Source organism: Perognathus longimembris, chromosome 6 (genome assembly GCF_023159225.1).
Source record: "Perognathus longimembris pacificus isolate PPM17 chromosome 6, ASM2315922v1, whole genome shotgun sequence".
NCBI lineage: Eukaryota > Metazoa > Chordata > Mammalia > Rodentia > Heteromyidae > Perognathus > Perognathus longimembris.
In genome coordinates, this window is record NC_063166.1 from 17,888,723 (window position 1) to 17,903,560 (window position 14,838).

The following is a 14,838-nucleotide window of genomic DNA, read 5'->3' on the forward strand; positions in this document are numbered from 1 at the left end:
GTTAGTTGTGAAAGCGTTAACTTCAAAGAATGTCTGAGTGGTGCAGATGTGATACATTCAAAGCCAGCATCCACTGAAATAAAAATAATTGTCTATACTAGTTGAAGTCTACTATCCCACTTATACTAGCTGGAGGAACTTTCATTCCTGTTGTGATAGTGAGTTGATTCTTTATGATTCTTTCCTCCTTGTCATAATTTAAGTTTAATATTTTCCCTATGACACACTTAGAATAACCCTTTAACAATTCTCATTTGACATGAGAAAAATTTCACTTGCTCAGTCTTCTGGGGTCACAATAGATCATATGCTTTTCTGAGATTACTCTTTTTCTGATAATAGCTCTCTGGCTTCATCTTTGGAGCCTTTGGCAAAGGATAGCACTCTACATGTGACTTGCAACAGTCACTTTTGTGTTCCTAGCTCCTTCTTATTCTGGTGACAAATTGTTCTCCAGCCTTTGTAGTTTTTATGAGGAAAAAGAATAGAGGATGCAGAAGCATTCTAACAAAATTGTGCTTTCACAAGCTCATTGAAACAACCAGGTTTCTCCATCTCTGGGAAGTCTCCAGGCTGGGTAAAGCCATCAATATTACATAACCAAGGTCTATGAGATCATACTGGAAACAAAGCCAATTTCAATGAAAGGGCTAGTCATTCAAACAGGTACAAATGAGGAAAGTGTGTGAGGCAAAGCAATGAAGGAAGCATCAGATTTCACACATCACTCTGCTCAGAGTGGGTGATTCTCTGCTCTTTAGCCCAGTGCTGTACTTCTGCTTGGCCGAAGATGAGGAAGAAGATCAGGCCTGAGACATTAACAGCAATTGTAACTAGGAAGACATTTCTCCAACCCCTCTCTGAATCCTGGAGGAAGAAAAACTTCCAGTTAGTAGAATCACCCAGTTCTTGTCCCACCTGCTTCACAGAGGCTTTGTGTGTTTCCATGTCCTGCTGTTCCCAACTCCAGTTCAACCTAGGCTGATGAGCCTTCTAGAATATGCAGATTTGTTTCTATCTTAAGGCCAGTGCACTGGTAGTTCACTCTGTTGGAATCCTCCTCATGTGGGGCAGCATTGGCTCACTTTCTTCTAGTCTTTTCGTAAATGTTAGCTTTTCTGGGAGTCCCTTGTGTCAACCCAATTAAATTAAAATTTTACTCCCTTAGTATGCCCTACTTGCTTTGAACTCACATCCATTGAATATATCGTGAATTTTACATCAGTTTTCGCCATTTTCTTTCCTATATACTAGTATCACAAGGAGAAAAATTTTTATTTGCCTAAAGAAAGCATGACACTTGTTAACATTCATTATGTATTGAATAAATACTTATTCAATAAATATGAACTCAATACTTTTTAATGTCTGGATATATGAATCATGTGGCAAGAAAAAGGAGGTTAGAGATTTCCGCTTAAGCGAAGATTTCCTTACTGTGTTAGTCAGTGGCTAGAAGGAAATTGAAGCTCCCAAAACAAGAAGAGTACAGGATACTTATGGCTCACACCTGTAATCCTAGGTATTCAGGAGGCAGAAAAAGAGTTTAGATAGAAAGTTTATGACATCTTTATCTCCAGTTGATTACTAAAATACCAGCTATGGAGCTGTGGATGAATGCCAGCCTTAAGCAAAAAAGCCAAGTGACAGTGCCCAGGCCCTGATTTCTAGCCTGAGTATACACACACACACACACACACACACACACACACACACACACACACAAAACACTCACAGAATAGACTTGATTTTTATTTTTACAAAAGCTTTGTCTTGTTATTCTCATTCATTTTCCTAAGTTCTTGGTGCAAAACCACTGGAAAGTTAAAAAAAGACATTAAAGTACATGTCATCAGTGTCTTTCTTCATGTAAGGTTTATATCAATAATACTCAGGCAATCCTCAGCTTGTCAAATTTATCTTTATTTGGTGGTCTTTAATTAAATAATTAATTCATGTCTGAGCCTAAGTCTCAACATGAAATTCAGATGAGCTACAAACTCAAATTTAAAATTCATCGTCCTCAATTCTCTCAAGATTTGGAAAAAAAGGCCTACAAAATTACATAAGGCTTATTTTGGCTATTGTAGGGGCATCTTCCAGGATGGAAAGCTGCACAGATATAAAAGACTATGCAAACTACAATTGTCTGATATTTCTGTATGATCATTCATGAGAAATTATGTGTGGATCACTTGAGCCTCATTCAGTCATTCACTCGGCTTCTTCCAGTTCATCTGTCAACACCTGTTGGATTTCTATGTGGAGTGATCAGCTCATCATGTTTTCCCTGGCACTGCTGAGGTTTTTGTTGTTTTGATTTGCTTGGTATTGAACACAGAGCCTTGTACAGACAATTGTTTTTCTACAAAGCTATATTCCTAGCCCTCAATGTTTTTAACCTTGTAATTTTTTTTTTAAGAATGGGTCTCATTATGTAGCTGAGGATGGAATTGAATTCATGACCCTCCTGTCTTCATTTCCTGAGTTTAAGGATGGTATGCATGTACCATCATACTTGAGTTATGACTTTTCAATGTTGAAAATCTTACATGTTGAAAAATCTCTCAATCACAAGCAGCCAAGATAGCAGACCACTCTATACTATAGAGCAAGTCACAAATATTTCTGGAAATTTGTTTTTCATAAATTCAAATGAATTTTCTCCTTTACTACTTCCCATGCATGTGGCAATTTGTCTGCATAAGCTGATCTGGAAATGAAGGCAAGCTGAGGGTTCTTGAACCCTCATGAGGTTTGAGAAAGAAACAAAAATACACTGAGAGTGACATCCACTGCTACCTTATATAGGTGTTGAAGGTAATGACTAGCTAAGCAATTCAGGCTGGCCCTCCTCTGCCATCTGAAAGCCACTGCCCTTGGATTTTGCCAAAACTCAGGCAGATCTCCTGTGGTTGGGAGGGTCTTGACTGTTATAAACAAACAAATGACAATCTGGCAAATTTCCTAAAGAAAGGAGGAAAGGTATGGGGAAGACAACAGAAAACAGCTAGTCTCTGACCATACAGCAGACAATTGGTTTCCAGGCCCTCTGATCACTCTTCTGAGTGGCCTTAATATCCCTATGCTAAATTCTGTGTTGGCTTTCTATAACTGCACTTCCTGCCCCTGGTTTTATTTCTATTCTGCCAGACTAGAAGAACCAACCAGACACATGCATTAGTTTTTCTGGTAAATATTCATCAGAACTTTTATCCTCACCTGATTAATGAAAAATCCAGCAGCAGTAGGAGCGATGGCTCCAGACATATAACTAAAGTTTTGCAATAGTCCCCTGAGAAAGCCAGCATACCTGATGAGAAGAGAGAAAACAGTCCCATGTAAACAAAGGGGTTGATCTCTGTTTCTTCTTAAGCTTTGTTTATATCTGGGGCTGCTTGGAATTGTGGTCACTTTTATGAAAGCCTGAATGAACTGTACTACTGATTTGTATGATCCTGTGCTAGACCTTGAGCCTTCCAAGGGGGTGACCTGAAGGAACTTCTCAATATGGTTGATACACAGGCAGATTAGTGGTTTGTGCTTAGTTTATGCGGTTTCTTTATTCCTAAATATGACTCTGATCCTTTTTTCTACAGGAAAACACCCTTCATTGGATGAGATGGTGTTTCCTTAAAAGCAAACAATTTTCCTCCTATCTTGGTATCCATTGTCTGAAGATGAAGTATGTCCTGTAGACTAGGTTGGGACTTAGGAAGTTGTAAGTGAAAATCTCAATCATCTCTATTATTTGCCTATATTGTATTGTAATAATTTAAAGAGAGAGCTGTGTCTCCTCTCCTGAGCTGTCAGCACAGCCACAGAGGACTCTTGTTTTGAATCTGGAGACAGGAAGTTCACAATGATTGACCAGCTCAGGGTAATTGCCAGGAACTATTTGGACTGTTGTAGAGACCACTGTTTACCCATGTTGTAGAGCAGTTTAGGGCCACTGGACTTGAACTAAACTATTGTGAGGAAAGGTAAAGGAATCCTTACCGAGGAGCAATGTCCACGAGGTTAATTATAGCTCCTGAATGACAGAGGCTGCTGAAGGAAGGACACAATACAAAGAGGGCCAGAGTGGTACTGAAGCTGGATTTGGTCCAAGGCAGAATCAAGAGGACCACAGCAGAAGAGAGAACCCCTGTGGCAGAAGAACAAAAGTGATAAGTAAGAGGCTCCTAGAGCTCCACAAATTCAGCTCAAATATTTACCTATAGCAGTGAAGAGTTTCCTGACGGTAATAAGTCTGAGGATTTTTCTGGAGGAAAGAAAATCTGCCAATAGACCTCCAAGGATAATACAGAAGTAGCTCGAAATAGATGGTAGGGCTGAGAAGATGCCATTCTGAAAATCAGAAAAAAGAAAAAGATTAATGATACTATCTATGACATAAACTGATCCCCAAATGAAGCATCCATACTTATGGGTTTTCTTTTGACATGGATCAGGTTTCCTATAAATTCCCTGTTACTGAAATGAATCCGGCAATTTTTGTGCTTGGGGGAAAATATGCACATAACTTTTGTTGTTGTTATTGCTGGATAGTAATTTTTAAGCCTGGCACAATGGGTTATGTACACTCATAATCTGAGCTGTTTAGGAAATAAAAATTGGAAGGATCTTGCTTAAGGCCAAACCATGAAACAAGCAAATTTCCCATATCAAACAATATGCCATGTGTGCTTGCCCTGATATCTTATTCCAGGTTCATAGACATGGAAAGCCATAGGTGGAAAGTACAGCATGTGAAGATGGCCTTGGGCAAAAACACAAGTTCCTACCTGAAAAATAACTAAAGAAAAACAAAAATATGAATACTGTTTTTCATATAGAAATACATATTTAAAAGACAGTATAGCATAATAGAAAAATAGAGGATAAATACTATTTATATATGAGAAATATTAGAGGCCTCTGAAAATGTTTCATATTACCCTACCCACTCATAATAAAACAAATAGTGATATGCTATCTTCATGGATCAAACTGCCAAAACTCCACAGAAGGGTACTTGGTACTAATAAATATTATTAGTTTCCTATGAAGTGCAATTTAACAATAAATGAACTCACCAATTTCAAATGTAACTATTTACTCCCCAGAAACTGTTGTGAAACCATATGACAAACAAACAAATTTTCTTCTGCAGCTTTGAGAAAAAGGTTGAATAACGAAACAAATATTGGTGAGGTGTTTATGATTCCCTCTTGTAATTCTAGATACTCAGGGGGCTGAGATCTGAGGATTGTGGTTTGAAGCCAGTCTGGGCAGAAAAGTCCCCATGAGTCTCTTGTCTCCAATTAACCACTCAGAACTGGAAGTGGCACTGTGACTCAAATGGAAGACAGCTGGTTGTGAGGACAAAGAGATTCAATGGCAGGGCCTGGCTGTGAGTTCAAGCACCACAACCAAAAAAAAAGAAAAGAAAACAAATTATGTCCAGAAAGGTTTTCACTGACACAAAAGGATCTTCAAAACTTATTTAGTGGGGCTGGGAATATGGCCTAGTGGCAAGAGTGCTTGCCTCCTACACATGAAGCTCTTGGTTCGATTCCCCAGCACCACATATATGGAAAACGGCCAGAAGGGGCGCTGTGGCTTAGGGAGCAGATTGCTAGCCTTGAGCAGGAAGAAGCCAGGGACAGTGCTCAGGCCCTGAGTCCAAGGCCCAGGACTGGCCAAAAAAAACAAACAAAAACAAAAACTTATTTAGTGGTAAAATGAATGAATGAATACATTAATAAATAATATAGGTTGCATATGTAGCTTCCAATATTTTCTATAGAAAGTTAGTAAAATAAAAAGACACATTCATATATGCTTACACTATAATTAAGAAACAAGAGAAGGCTATATAAGAAGTTTAAAAAGTACTCTCAGCCTGTTATGGTGGCTTTCTGTAATTAATTTTGCCTGTTAAGGGGACTGAAATCTGAGCATCACCACTTGAAACCATCCAGGGCAGAAAAGTTCATGAGACTCTTACCTTCAGTAAGATACCAAAAATCCATAAGTAGAGGTAAGACTCAAATGGTTAAGTGTCAGATTTCAGAAGAAGACGCAAAGGATAATATTAAGGCCTAGCATCAAGCACCAGTACCCACACAAAATCAAAGCAAAACAAAATTTTAAAAAAACAACAATAACAACAACAGAAAGCACACAAGAAAATTGAGAATAGGGAGGAAGAATTTTCATTCTTTATGTACTTTTATAAAGTCAAATTTTATGTAATTCTAAAAGTGTTTTATCATTCTTACAATCATTCAATCTCTAACTTAAAATTCTATTCAAGAAAATTCCAAAGAGATCGTCCTTGTTGTATATATCCTTTCTGTAATGAAAAGAAGTTAGCGCTCTCTGCTTCAAGAGGCTCATTTTGTGGATGAGTAAAACCAAGGTTATCAAGGTTTTATGTGACTTACAAAAAGATTAGGATTCTAGGTATCCCAGCCTCAGAAGTCCTGCTATCTATTCTCACTTGTCTTTCCATGAATTATCCTCCACTCTCCCCCTTAGCTCATTTCCTTACCCAGTCTCACAGTGAAGCTTAGTCTGTCAATCACTCAGCAGGCATCCTTTTGCCTGCACTTCTTATCCCTTGGTTCCTTTTTCTTGGTCTGCTTCCAACCCTCTGCCTCTTTGGGCTTTCTGCTCTCCTGTCCTCCAGCCTACTTGCAGGCCTATTCCCCACACTATAACCACTGCTAAGAAAGTCAACTCTCCATTGGTCCTTCAGTACATTTTACCCTAAGTGCCCTCAACAGGAGATGATTGATCTCTAAGGATTTAGGTTTAGCTTATAATAGCAATGTAGTGGCATTTCACTAACAACCATCTGATATAGTGCATCATTTCTTGAATGTCTGCAAGTCCTGGAGCTTGAATGCAGCGCCTAGGCCTTGTCCCTGTGCTTTTTTGTGCAAGGCTAATGTTCTACCAGTTGAGCGATAGCTTTACTTCTGGCTCTTGGGTCATTAATCAAAGATAAGAGTTTTGCACAGACTTTTCTGCCTGGGTTGGATTTGAACTTTCACTGTCAGATTTCAGCCTTCTGAGCTAACTAGAATTACAAGCCTGAGCCACTGGTGCCCAGATGCTCTGTGACTTTTTTAAAAATTGACTTGATTGTTATCCAAGTGATGTACAGAGGGGTTACAGTTTCATTTGTAAGGTAGTGAGTACATTTCTTATCAAACTTGTTACCTCCTCCCTCATTTTTCTCCCAACTTCCCACCACCCACTTCCCTCTCCCCCTTCCTCTGTGACCCATCTAACAGACATTGAAGACTCCTAGCAGTCAACTAGTCATCTGATCATTTTGTAATAATCCAGACAGCTGCACACCTGTGTGTATTTGTCTTCCTAAATATATACTTAAGGAGGATGCTTTTAAACAATGATGCATGAATTTTTGTATAAGTTCTACTCAGAACTTCATATCTTATTACTATTCTTATTCCCAGCATAGGTTGTTTATGCATCTCTATCATAGTTTTCTCCCAAGGCAGAATTTACTTTGTTAGATCTTTATTTTTTACATTATCAAACGAGTATTATTTACAAATGCTGATTGAGTATAAAATTTTCACCATAAAAATAAGACATTCTGTGTTTATCTCACCTAGAGCTATGCAACTGGGCTTGAATAAGGGTAAATCAGATTGAGATCGAGAACCCAAGTTAACCAGCTTGCATTCTTTCTTTGTTACCTCTTCCTTTTGTTTTCTTTCTTTCTTTCTTTCTTTCTTCTTCTCTTCCTGACTTCCTCATTCCTTTCTTCCTTCTTTCTCTTGTATTTGTTTCATACCTGTTGCTAGATCTCAGGGCCTGGAGTTTTTTCCTTAGCTCTTTTAGATCAACCTGGTGCTCTACTATTTGAGCCACAACTGCACTTCTGCCTTTTTCTTGGAGATAAGAGTCTCACAGACTTTCTTGCCCAGGCTGGCCTCAAAACACTATCATCAGTTCTCAAACTCACAAGGTACTAGGATTATAGGCATGAGACACCAGCACCCTTCTCAGCTTGCATTTCCTATGTTAACTCAAACTGGTGCTCTACAATTTGAGTCACAACACCACTTCTAGCTGTTTGCTGGAGATAAGAGTCTCACAGTTTTTCTTGCCCAGGAAGGCCTCAAACCACTATCCTCAGATCTCTGCCTCCCAAGGAGCTAGGATCACAGGTGTGACACCAACACCCTCCTCAGCTTGGCCTATTTCCCTGATTTTTTTTTTGACCATGGGAGACCCAGATTATATAATGAAGCATTTAAACAGAGGGGCAGAATATGCTTTCTCTATACTTACATCTCTGACATTGACTTGAAATACAGAGTTGTAATATGTAGGTGTGTATGCCATCATAGTAGAAAACTGCCAGAATAGACAGAAATAGGAGACTACAATGGCCCAAAGCGGTAGGGATTTGACCATATCTTTGATGGGCAGAGACCAGTCTGGCAAGTGATCCTAGAAGAAAACACATGTTAATATGCCCTCCATCAGAAAACATCATCTCAGTTCTGCGATACTTCTTACCTCCAGGATGCCTAGGCAAGCATGAGAAGTTGCAGAGGAATTCCTCAATGTACCTGTTGAGCCACTGCACGCAAGATGTAGCTTTTCTCACTAGAGCTGATAAAGGGATGATTCCTGGGCTCATTATAAACGAGAGAAAACCAAAGAAGGCAACAAGCACAGCCAATGCCACCTAAGAAAAGAAGGTCTGGTTAGCAGAACATTCCTATGGCAGACATAGTCTGCCTCTGTCTGCTTGTACATCTCTCACATAGTACTATCCTAAGTGTACAGTCCCCCATCATTTGATTTGTTTCGTGGCCAAGTTACTTGCTTTTCTCAATGGCGTGGGGGCAGTTCCCTGCCTAGCCATGAAGGGCCACTGTCTTTCTTCACATGTCTTCTGGGAAGTCTTCATAGAACCACTATGGTCCAGCTGTTTCATTGCTCCAGGCAGATGAGAAACAGAGAGCAGAGCCACCCAGCTGTCCCACAGAACTGTGGAATTGATAGTGTCTATTTTTTAACACTGAGATTTGGGAGATTTTAAGTAGTATCATGTTGAAACTACAGCACACTGGTACAAATTATTCCTGTGGTTGCCTCTGGTACTTGAAACTATCCTCACTGTTCAAGTGTAGATTCATCTTCCTCTTACTAGCCAAATGAAGTTCTTCTTTAAACATTTCCATGCTTTCCTCTTACCTTGTCATAGCACATGAGTTAATAGCCCAAAATTCATTTATTTATTTAGATCTTTCCTTCTTCATGAATCATGGTGTGACTATACTCCATACTTGCCCCAGTTTGGGCCAGAACTGGGGTGGAACTCAGGGTATCACACTGTCACCTGTTGTTGTTTTTTCACTCAAGGCCAGTAAACCACCTGATATTACACCTTGTTGGATTACCATGACAAGTTTTAGATATGGAATTAGTCCTTAGCAATGAAACCTTAACATTATGACAGAGTTGTGGAAATCAACAATACCACTGTGGAATGATAATGTAGCTTATCTTAAAATTCACCATTTGGGAATTTCCCATTTGGGAATCTTAAGAAAACCTTAAGAGTTCTTTTTATTGACTAACTGTCATTTACATGTTTTTTGCCACAATCATCCAACAACAGATATTTCACTGAATGAATTTTGAGAATACACAATGAAAAATTACAAGTTTTCAAACATGGAATTGAAAAAAATGGGGGAATGTATGCTGTCAGCTGGTGGCTCATGCCTGTCATCCTAGAAATGTATCCAATGCCTAACGTATGAAACTGTAACCTCTCTGTACATCAGTTTGATAATAAAAATTTGAAAAACAAAATGGGGGGATGTATGCCGTCAGCTGGTGGCTCATGCCTGTCATCTTAGCTACTCAGGAAGCTGAGATCTGAAGATCACAGATCAAAGCTAGCCTGGGTACGAAAGGTCAAAAGATTTTTATCTCCAAGAGTCAGAAGTAGAGCACAAATGATAGGACCTATCCTTGAGCAAAAATGCTCAAGGCCCTGAGACTTCAAGTAGCAGGGCTGACACCAAACTAAAAAAAAGACAAAAACAAACAAACAAAAAAAAACGAAGAAAGAAAGATAGATATAAAAATCATCTTTGGTGAACATTGGTGTTGGAGGATGTTAATACTGATTAAACAGTGAAACCATATGCTTTATATGCTACTGAATTTCTCAAAATGAACAGCATGAAATCACAATTTTATTCTTTTGAATAACTTTAAAATGTTATAGTACTCAATCTTCACATTACTTTCTGATGAGTATATTTAGCTGTAGTTACAGAAGCCCTTTATCGAAGAGGATTTTCCTCTAATGCACACATTTAAGGCCTTAAGGATGCAGGTAATTTTCAAATGTAATTTCAGAGAACTTTTTAATAATCAAACAAATACAAAAGCAGTGGCTAGGTAGATTCCAACCTGAACTCAGTGCAAGTAAACAGTGTGAATAGTATAGTATTGCTTTTGGAAAACTTTAATGCCTCTGTGGAAACTCTGGAGTATCTCTCTGTGTATTTTGTAGTCCCCAAAGACACTCATGATCTGCCTCATCCTGGAGAGCAACTGGATAACTCTCCTGTTCAAGCTGTATTTTATTCAATATTTAGTCAAATTTATATAATTTGTTGTTGTAGGTTTTTATAATAAGAGAAATTTTTAAGAGATTTATATTTTTATTTGTTTAAACAGTTTATTAAATAATCTCACAAAAATATGGTCTTTAAAAGATATTTTCAAATTATTATGAAGCCATAAGGAATATTATAAAGTCTTTAAAGTCATGTGATTATTATAGCCAAATACATGGCTAATAAGACTTAAATGCTCTTTTGTAAGCTAGCAAGAATCATGGCATCTATATTTATTAGGATTTGCTTAACCATAGATAAGTTGCTACAGAAATTACGACTAGCATTCTTTGTCATAAAATCAAATCCTGAAAATGGGAAAGCTCACCAAAGATATAGAAGACATAAGGCCATCCTATGGCCTGGCAGAGGAAACCACCAGAATGAGAACGATGGAGTTCCCCAATAAAATTCCTGAAGAAAAGATACAAAGAGATTCTGGGTTAGAGGGCCAGCCTTCATGTTCTGTTTGCTCTCTACAAAGATGGATTGCACGGTGCTTGAATGTCTGAGCTCCAAGGACAATTACCCAGGTGCAAATTCTGTTCCTTTACTCAGTAGTATCTTAATCACAGATAATTGTTAGTCTACGTATGTTTTAAATTCCTTCTACTGTGTCTTCATTCTTTAGTTGATTTATTAGGATTCTGTGGGACTAAAAAAGATGAATATGTACAAAACACAAGAATGTTTGTTTTGTGGCCAATATTCATTTCTAATCAAGAAAGATAGAATAAGGTAGTGCTTACATCAAGGACTGTGAAGCCAGAGTAATTACAACATAATATCTTAATTCTCTTGATAGATCACTGGTGAGTACATGTGGACAGTTTATGTAAGGGGAGATTGGGATATAAATTACCTGATCCAGCAATGGTGGTGAGTTGACTTATTTCCGTTGGCGGAGCCCATTTGACCCAAATTGAAAACTGACCTGTTGATACCATAACCTAGGGGAAAGTTTTCCATCTTAGATACACGAGATCATTCTGGAAGCCATATTCCATTTTAGCTAGGGAAACATGTTAGTACCTGGGCTATGCCTTGGATGACCCGAAGAACAATAAATGGAGCCACTCCAGCATCAGCCCCCAGTGGAAGGAAGAGCGTCAGAACTGAGGAAATGAGCAAGCCAGCACCAACAACATACTTGGCTCCAAATATTCCAGCCACATAGCCAGTAGGGATTGGAGCCAAAAAAGAGCCATAACTGAAAGAGCTCAGGATGATCCCCTGGGTTTCTGGACTCCAGTCATATGTAGGGGCCTAGAAGACGAAGAGAACCTTGCTGTCTTTGGTTAGATGGTGGCCTTTATTGTAAAGACTTGAGAAGAAAAACAAAAACCAGCAGTTCTGTTTCTTTTAAAACATTCTCCAATTCCTCCAATCTATTCATTTCATTATAGAAATAAATTGACATCAATATATGCTCAAGACACTCCGGACATCCCAATACAAATAACTGATCAATTAACATATGAGAGTTTGAGGAGGAAAAAAACTCATAAGAAAGGAAACAGTATAAACAAGCTAAACAAACATATCTATAAGAAGAGAGAATAGACATCATCTGTGAAACTTGTTTTATGGCAATGTCACCATTATGTGGAAAGAATTTATTTCTACTAAATGGTAAGCTCTATTTCTTTATTTATTTTAATTTAGTCTGTGGTTAAACTCACAGACACTAAGCAGAAATGAAATCTCCTTAGACACACTTGTGTACATCGTGTACACTCAGTAAGCATTTGCTAGATAAGAGCATTGAATTTTTTCAAAACATAGTCCTTTACATCAAGCCACTTGAATCAGACTCTGGTCTCCAACTTACCACTGCCATAAATTCCTTTAGTGTTTCATTCCAGTAGTCCTGGTAGTAGTCTGTGGGGGGTCTTTCTATGGAGGCATTGGGCTGGCTGCTGGTGGCTGTATTGTTTACCATAGCAGTGATAGCAATACTCAAGCTCATTTGTTGTGTAATAATTGAAAAATTGCAGAGTTGCAAGATGAAGGCCAGCCCATGCCGGGTTGAGCAAAGACCTAGGAAGAGAATGTGACATCATTCAACATTTAAAATAACAAAAGCAAACCAAAAATCAAAAACCCCCTTCTTTCCTTATCCTGGAGTTCATTTCAATTAGCATCATTTCATATGGTTATTTGCACGTAGCTATTCAACTATTATGATCCTGTTTTATGACTATCCTAGATTTATACTAACATGTTTATTCAGTTTGGGGAAGGGAAAAGGGTAAGAAAATGTTGAGTCAAAGGACAAAGGGTGAACCAATGCAACAGGATCCTCACAAGGTACTATGTTGGAAAGTAGCTTTACAGCTTTGGGCAAGGGGAATCAGGGTGAGGGACAGTGGGAGAAAACAAGGAAGGGGGTAACAGTGTTCAACGAGAAAAGTCTTCATTACTTTATTTATGTAATTGTCACCTCTCTGTATATCATCTATAAAGTAAAATTAAATCAAAATAAAAGACCAGTAGACATTTAACAGATGTTATTAAAAAAGCACATCAAATTCACTTTTCCATAATCAACTTATATCAATAATGGCCAGAAAATAAAGAAGTTTTCTTCCCAGCCTTCCTAAGTGGAGAAGAGGGAGACAATTGACCTCTGTCTCTGTAGCAGAACTACACGGAGAGGAGATGTTATGCAGCTGGTCCTATTGCCCTTTGGGAGTTAATGGAAGGGGAAGCTCCCTTAGAAGCATTGCTCAAAAAGGGATTTGAAGCATGTGTGTAGTTGATTAGTGTAAGCAAAAGGGGAGAGCTTTCCATGTCCGCAGCATGAGCTAGGTAAGAGTAGAAATGCTAGGAAAAGATTCAATCAAAAGTGTTATTCTTTAGAAAGGCAAAATCAAAGTCCAGCAAAGTAAAACACGAAGAGTGCAGCTCTATTACAATATGGATAGGGACATTTCTTCACATTTTATATGGAGCTCCTAGAATTATGTGATGACAGTCTTGGCAACACAGTAATGCCCAGCAAAGACATCATTGGTACATAAAGACCCTAGAATCCTTGGGAGGGCCAACAGAGTCTGATACAAAGGACCCAGCCTTTCCAGTGAGTATAGGCCAGAGAATAACAGGAAAATCACAGCTGGACACCAACTGATGGAGCAGTTAGCAGGATTTATTCCTAAGCACTAGTGAGAAGTACTTAGACACACTAGTTATACTGGAGCTGAGATGAAGGAGGAAAGAAAATGACATCATACAAAGAAAAAGCCAGTCCCTAGTGTGAGTAAAAAGAGTTAGTGGGACAACCCTGGTCTTGCTATCAGACAAAGCGCAATTGGTTTCTGTATTTCCTATTGAAGTTTGATGAGTTATTGTTTTAATCTCCAAATGTGCCTTTAAGATTTCTTATGAGGGGAGACTTCCGGGAAGGCGGCGGAGGAGCAGCAGAGCCTTTGCTAAGCTCCCTCTGACATCCCAGTTTTACCACTCCAGAGAAACTTTTACTCCTAGAGAGACAGTCCAAGTAAGTTAAAACACTACAGGGATTCTGGCCAGGAAGGAAAAATCAACTTTGCTGGCCTGATTTGAGCTCTGGGTGGCGTCCTGCCGCTACTCCAGTGCTGGCACAGGCACAGCACCCCGCCATCCGTGCTCCTAAAGCACACAGTGGCGACCAGGGTGAAATCCTCCAGACGGCAGCAGACAGACATGGATCGGAGGCTGAGCACGGACAGGCTGAAATCGCAGAGAAAGCGAAATTCTAAATTAAAACTGAAAGCAGAGAGCACCCACCGGTTGCTTGGAACAACCAGACAGGATTATAAACAGTTCCCGAGACAGATAAATGGTCCCATCACAGAGGAAGCCCAATTACCAGCGGGAAATGAAGATGAATTCCATAGCCAGCTCTGCCCTGGACACCGCCCCGCCGAGGAGGGAGGAGCCTCCCCCAGGCAAGTGACTCTTAGCCAGGTAAACCAAGCCAGAGACGCCCCACCCTGGTGAGTCCACAGCCTATTCAAAGCCAGCCATTAAAGCCAGCGGTCCCACAGCAGATGAGAGGAGCCACGGTTCCCAAGACTGTTCACCTCCCCCATCTGCAGAAGACACCCAAGTCCTACCTGTAAGCTGTGTGAACCACAGAGCCCCAGAATTTCACTAACAGGGGAGGAGGGTCAGAGCAGAT

General features: G+C 39.3%; 1 protein-coding gene and 1 long non-coding RNA gene across 2 annotated transcripts; both read right to left on the bottom strand.

Annotated features, from left to right (window-relative positions):
* Window positions 1-621: 621 nt before the first annotated feature.
* Window positions 622-1,540, bottom strand: LOC125352953. Its single transcript, XR_007211218.1, has 2 exons — window positions 1,511-1,540; window positions 622-867 (listed from the first exon to the last, which is right to left on the bottom strand). It is a non-coding gene; the product is annotated as an uncharacterized LOC125352953 (long non-coding RNA).
* A 246-nt stretch (window positions 1,541-1,786) lies between these two features.
* LOC125352384 (probable small intestine urate exporter) lies at window positions 1,787-12,709 on the bottom strand. Its single transcript, XM_048347474.1, is given in 11 exon segments — window positions 1,787-1,816; window positions 3,223-3,313; window positions 4,000-4,147; window positions 4,218-4,350; window positions 8,317-8,478; window positions 8,601-8,719; window positions 11,002-11,055; window positions 11,058-11,087; window positions 11,536-11,623; window positions 11,706-11,939; window positions 12,505-12,709. Coding segments are annotated over 11 exon segments (1,227 nt in total). The 5' UTR covers window positions 12,643-12,709.
* Between the last annotated feature and the right edge of the window lie 2,129 nt (window positions 12,710-14,838).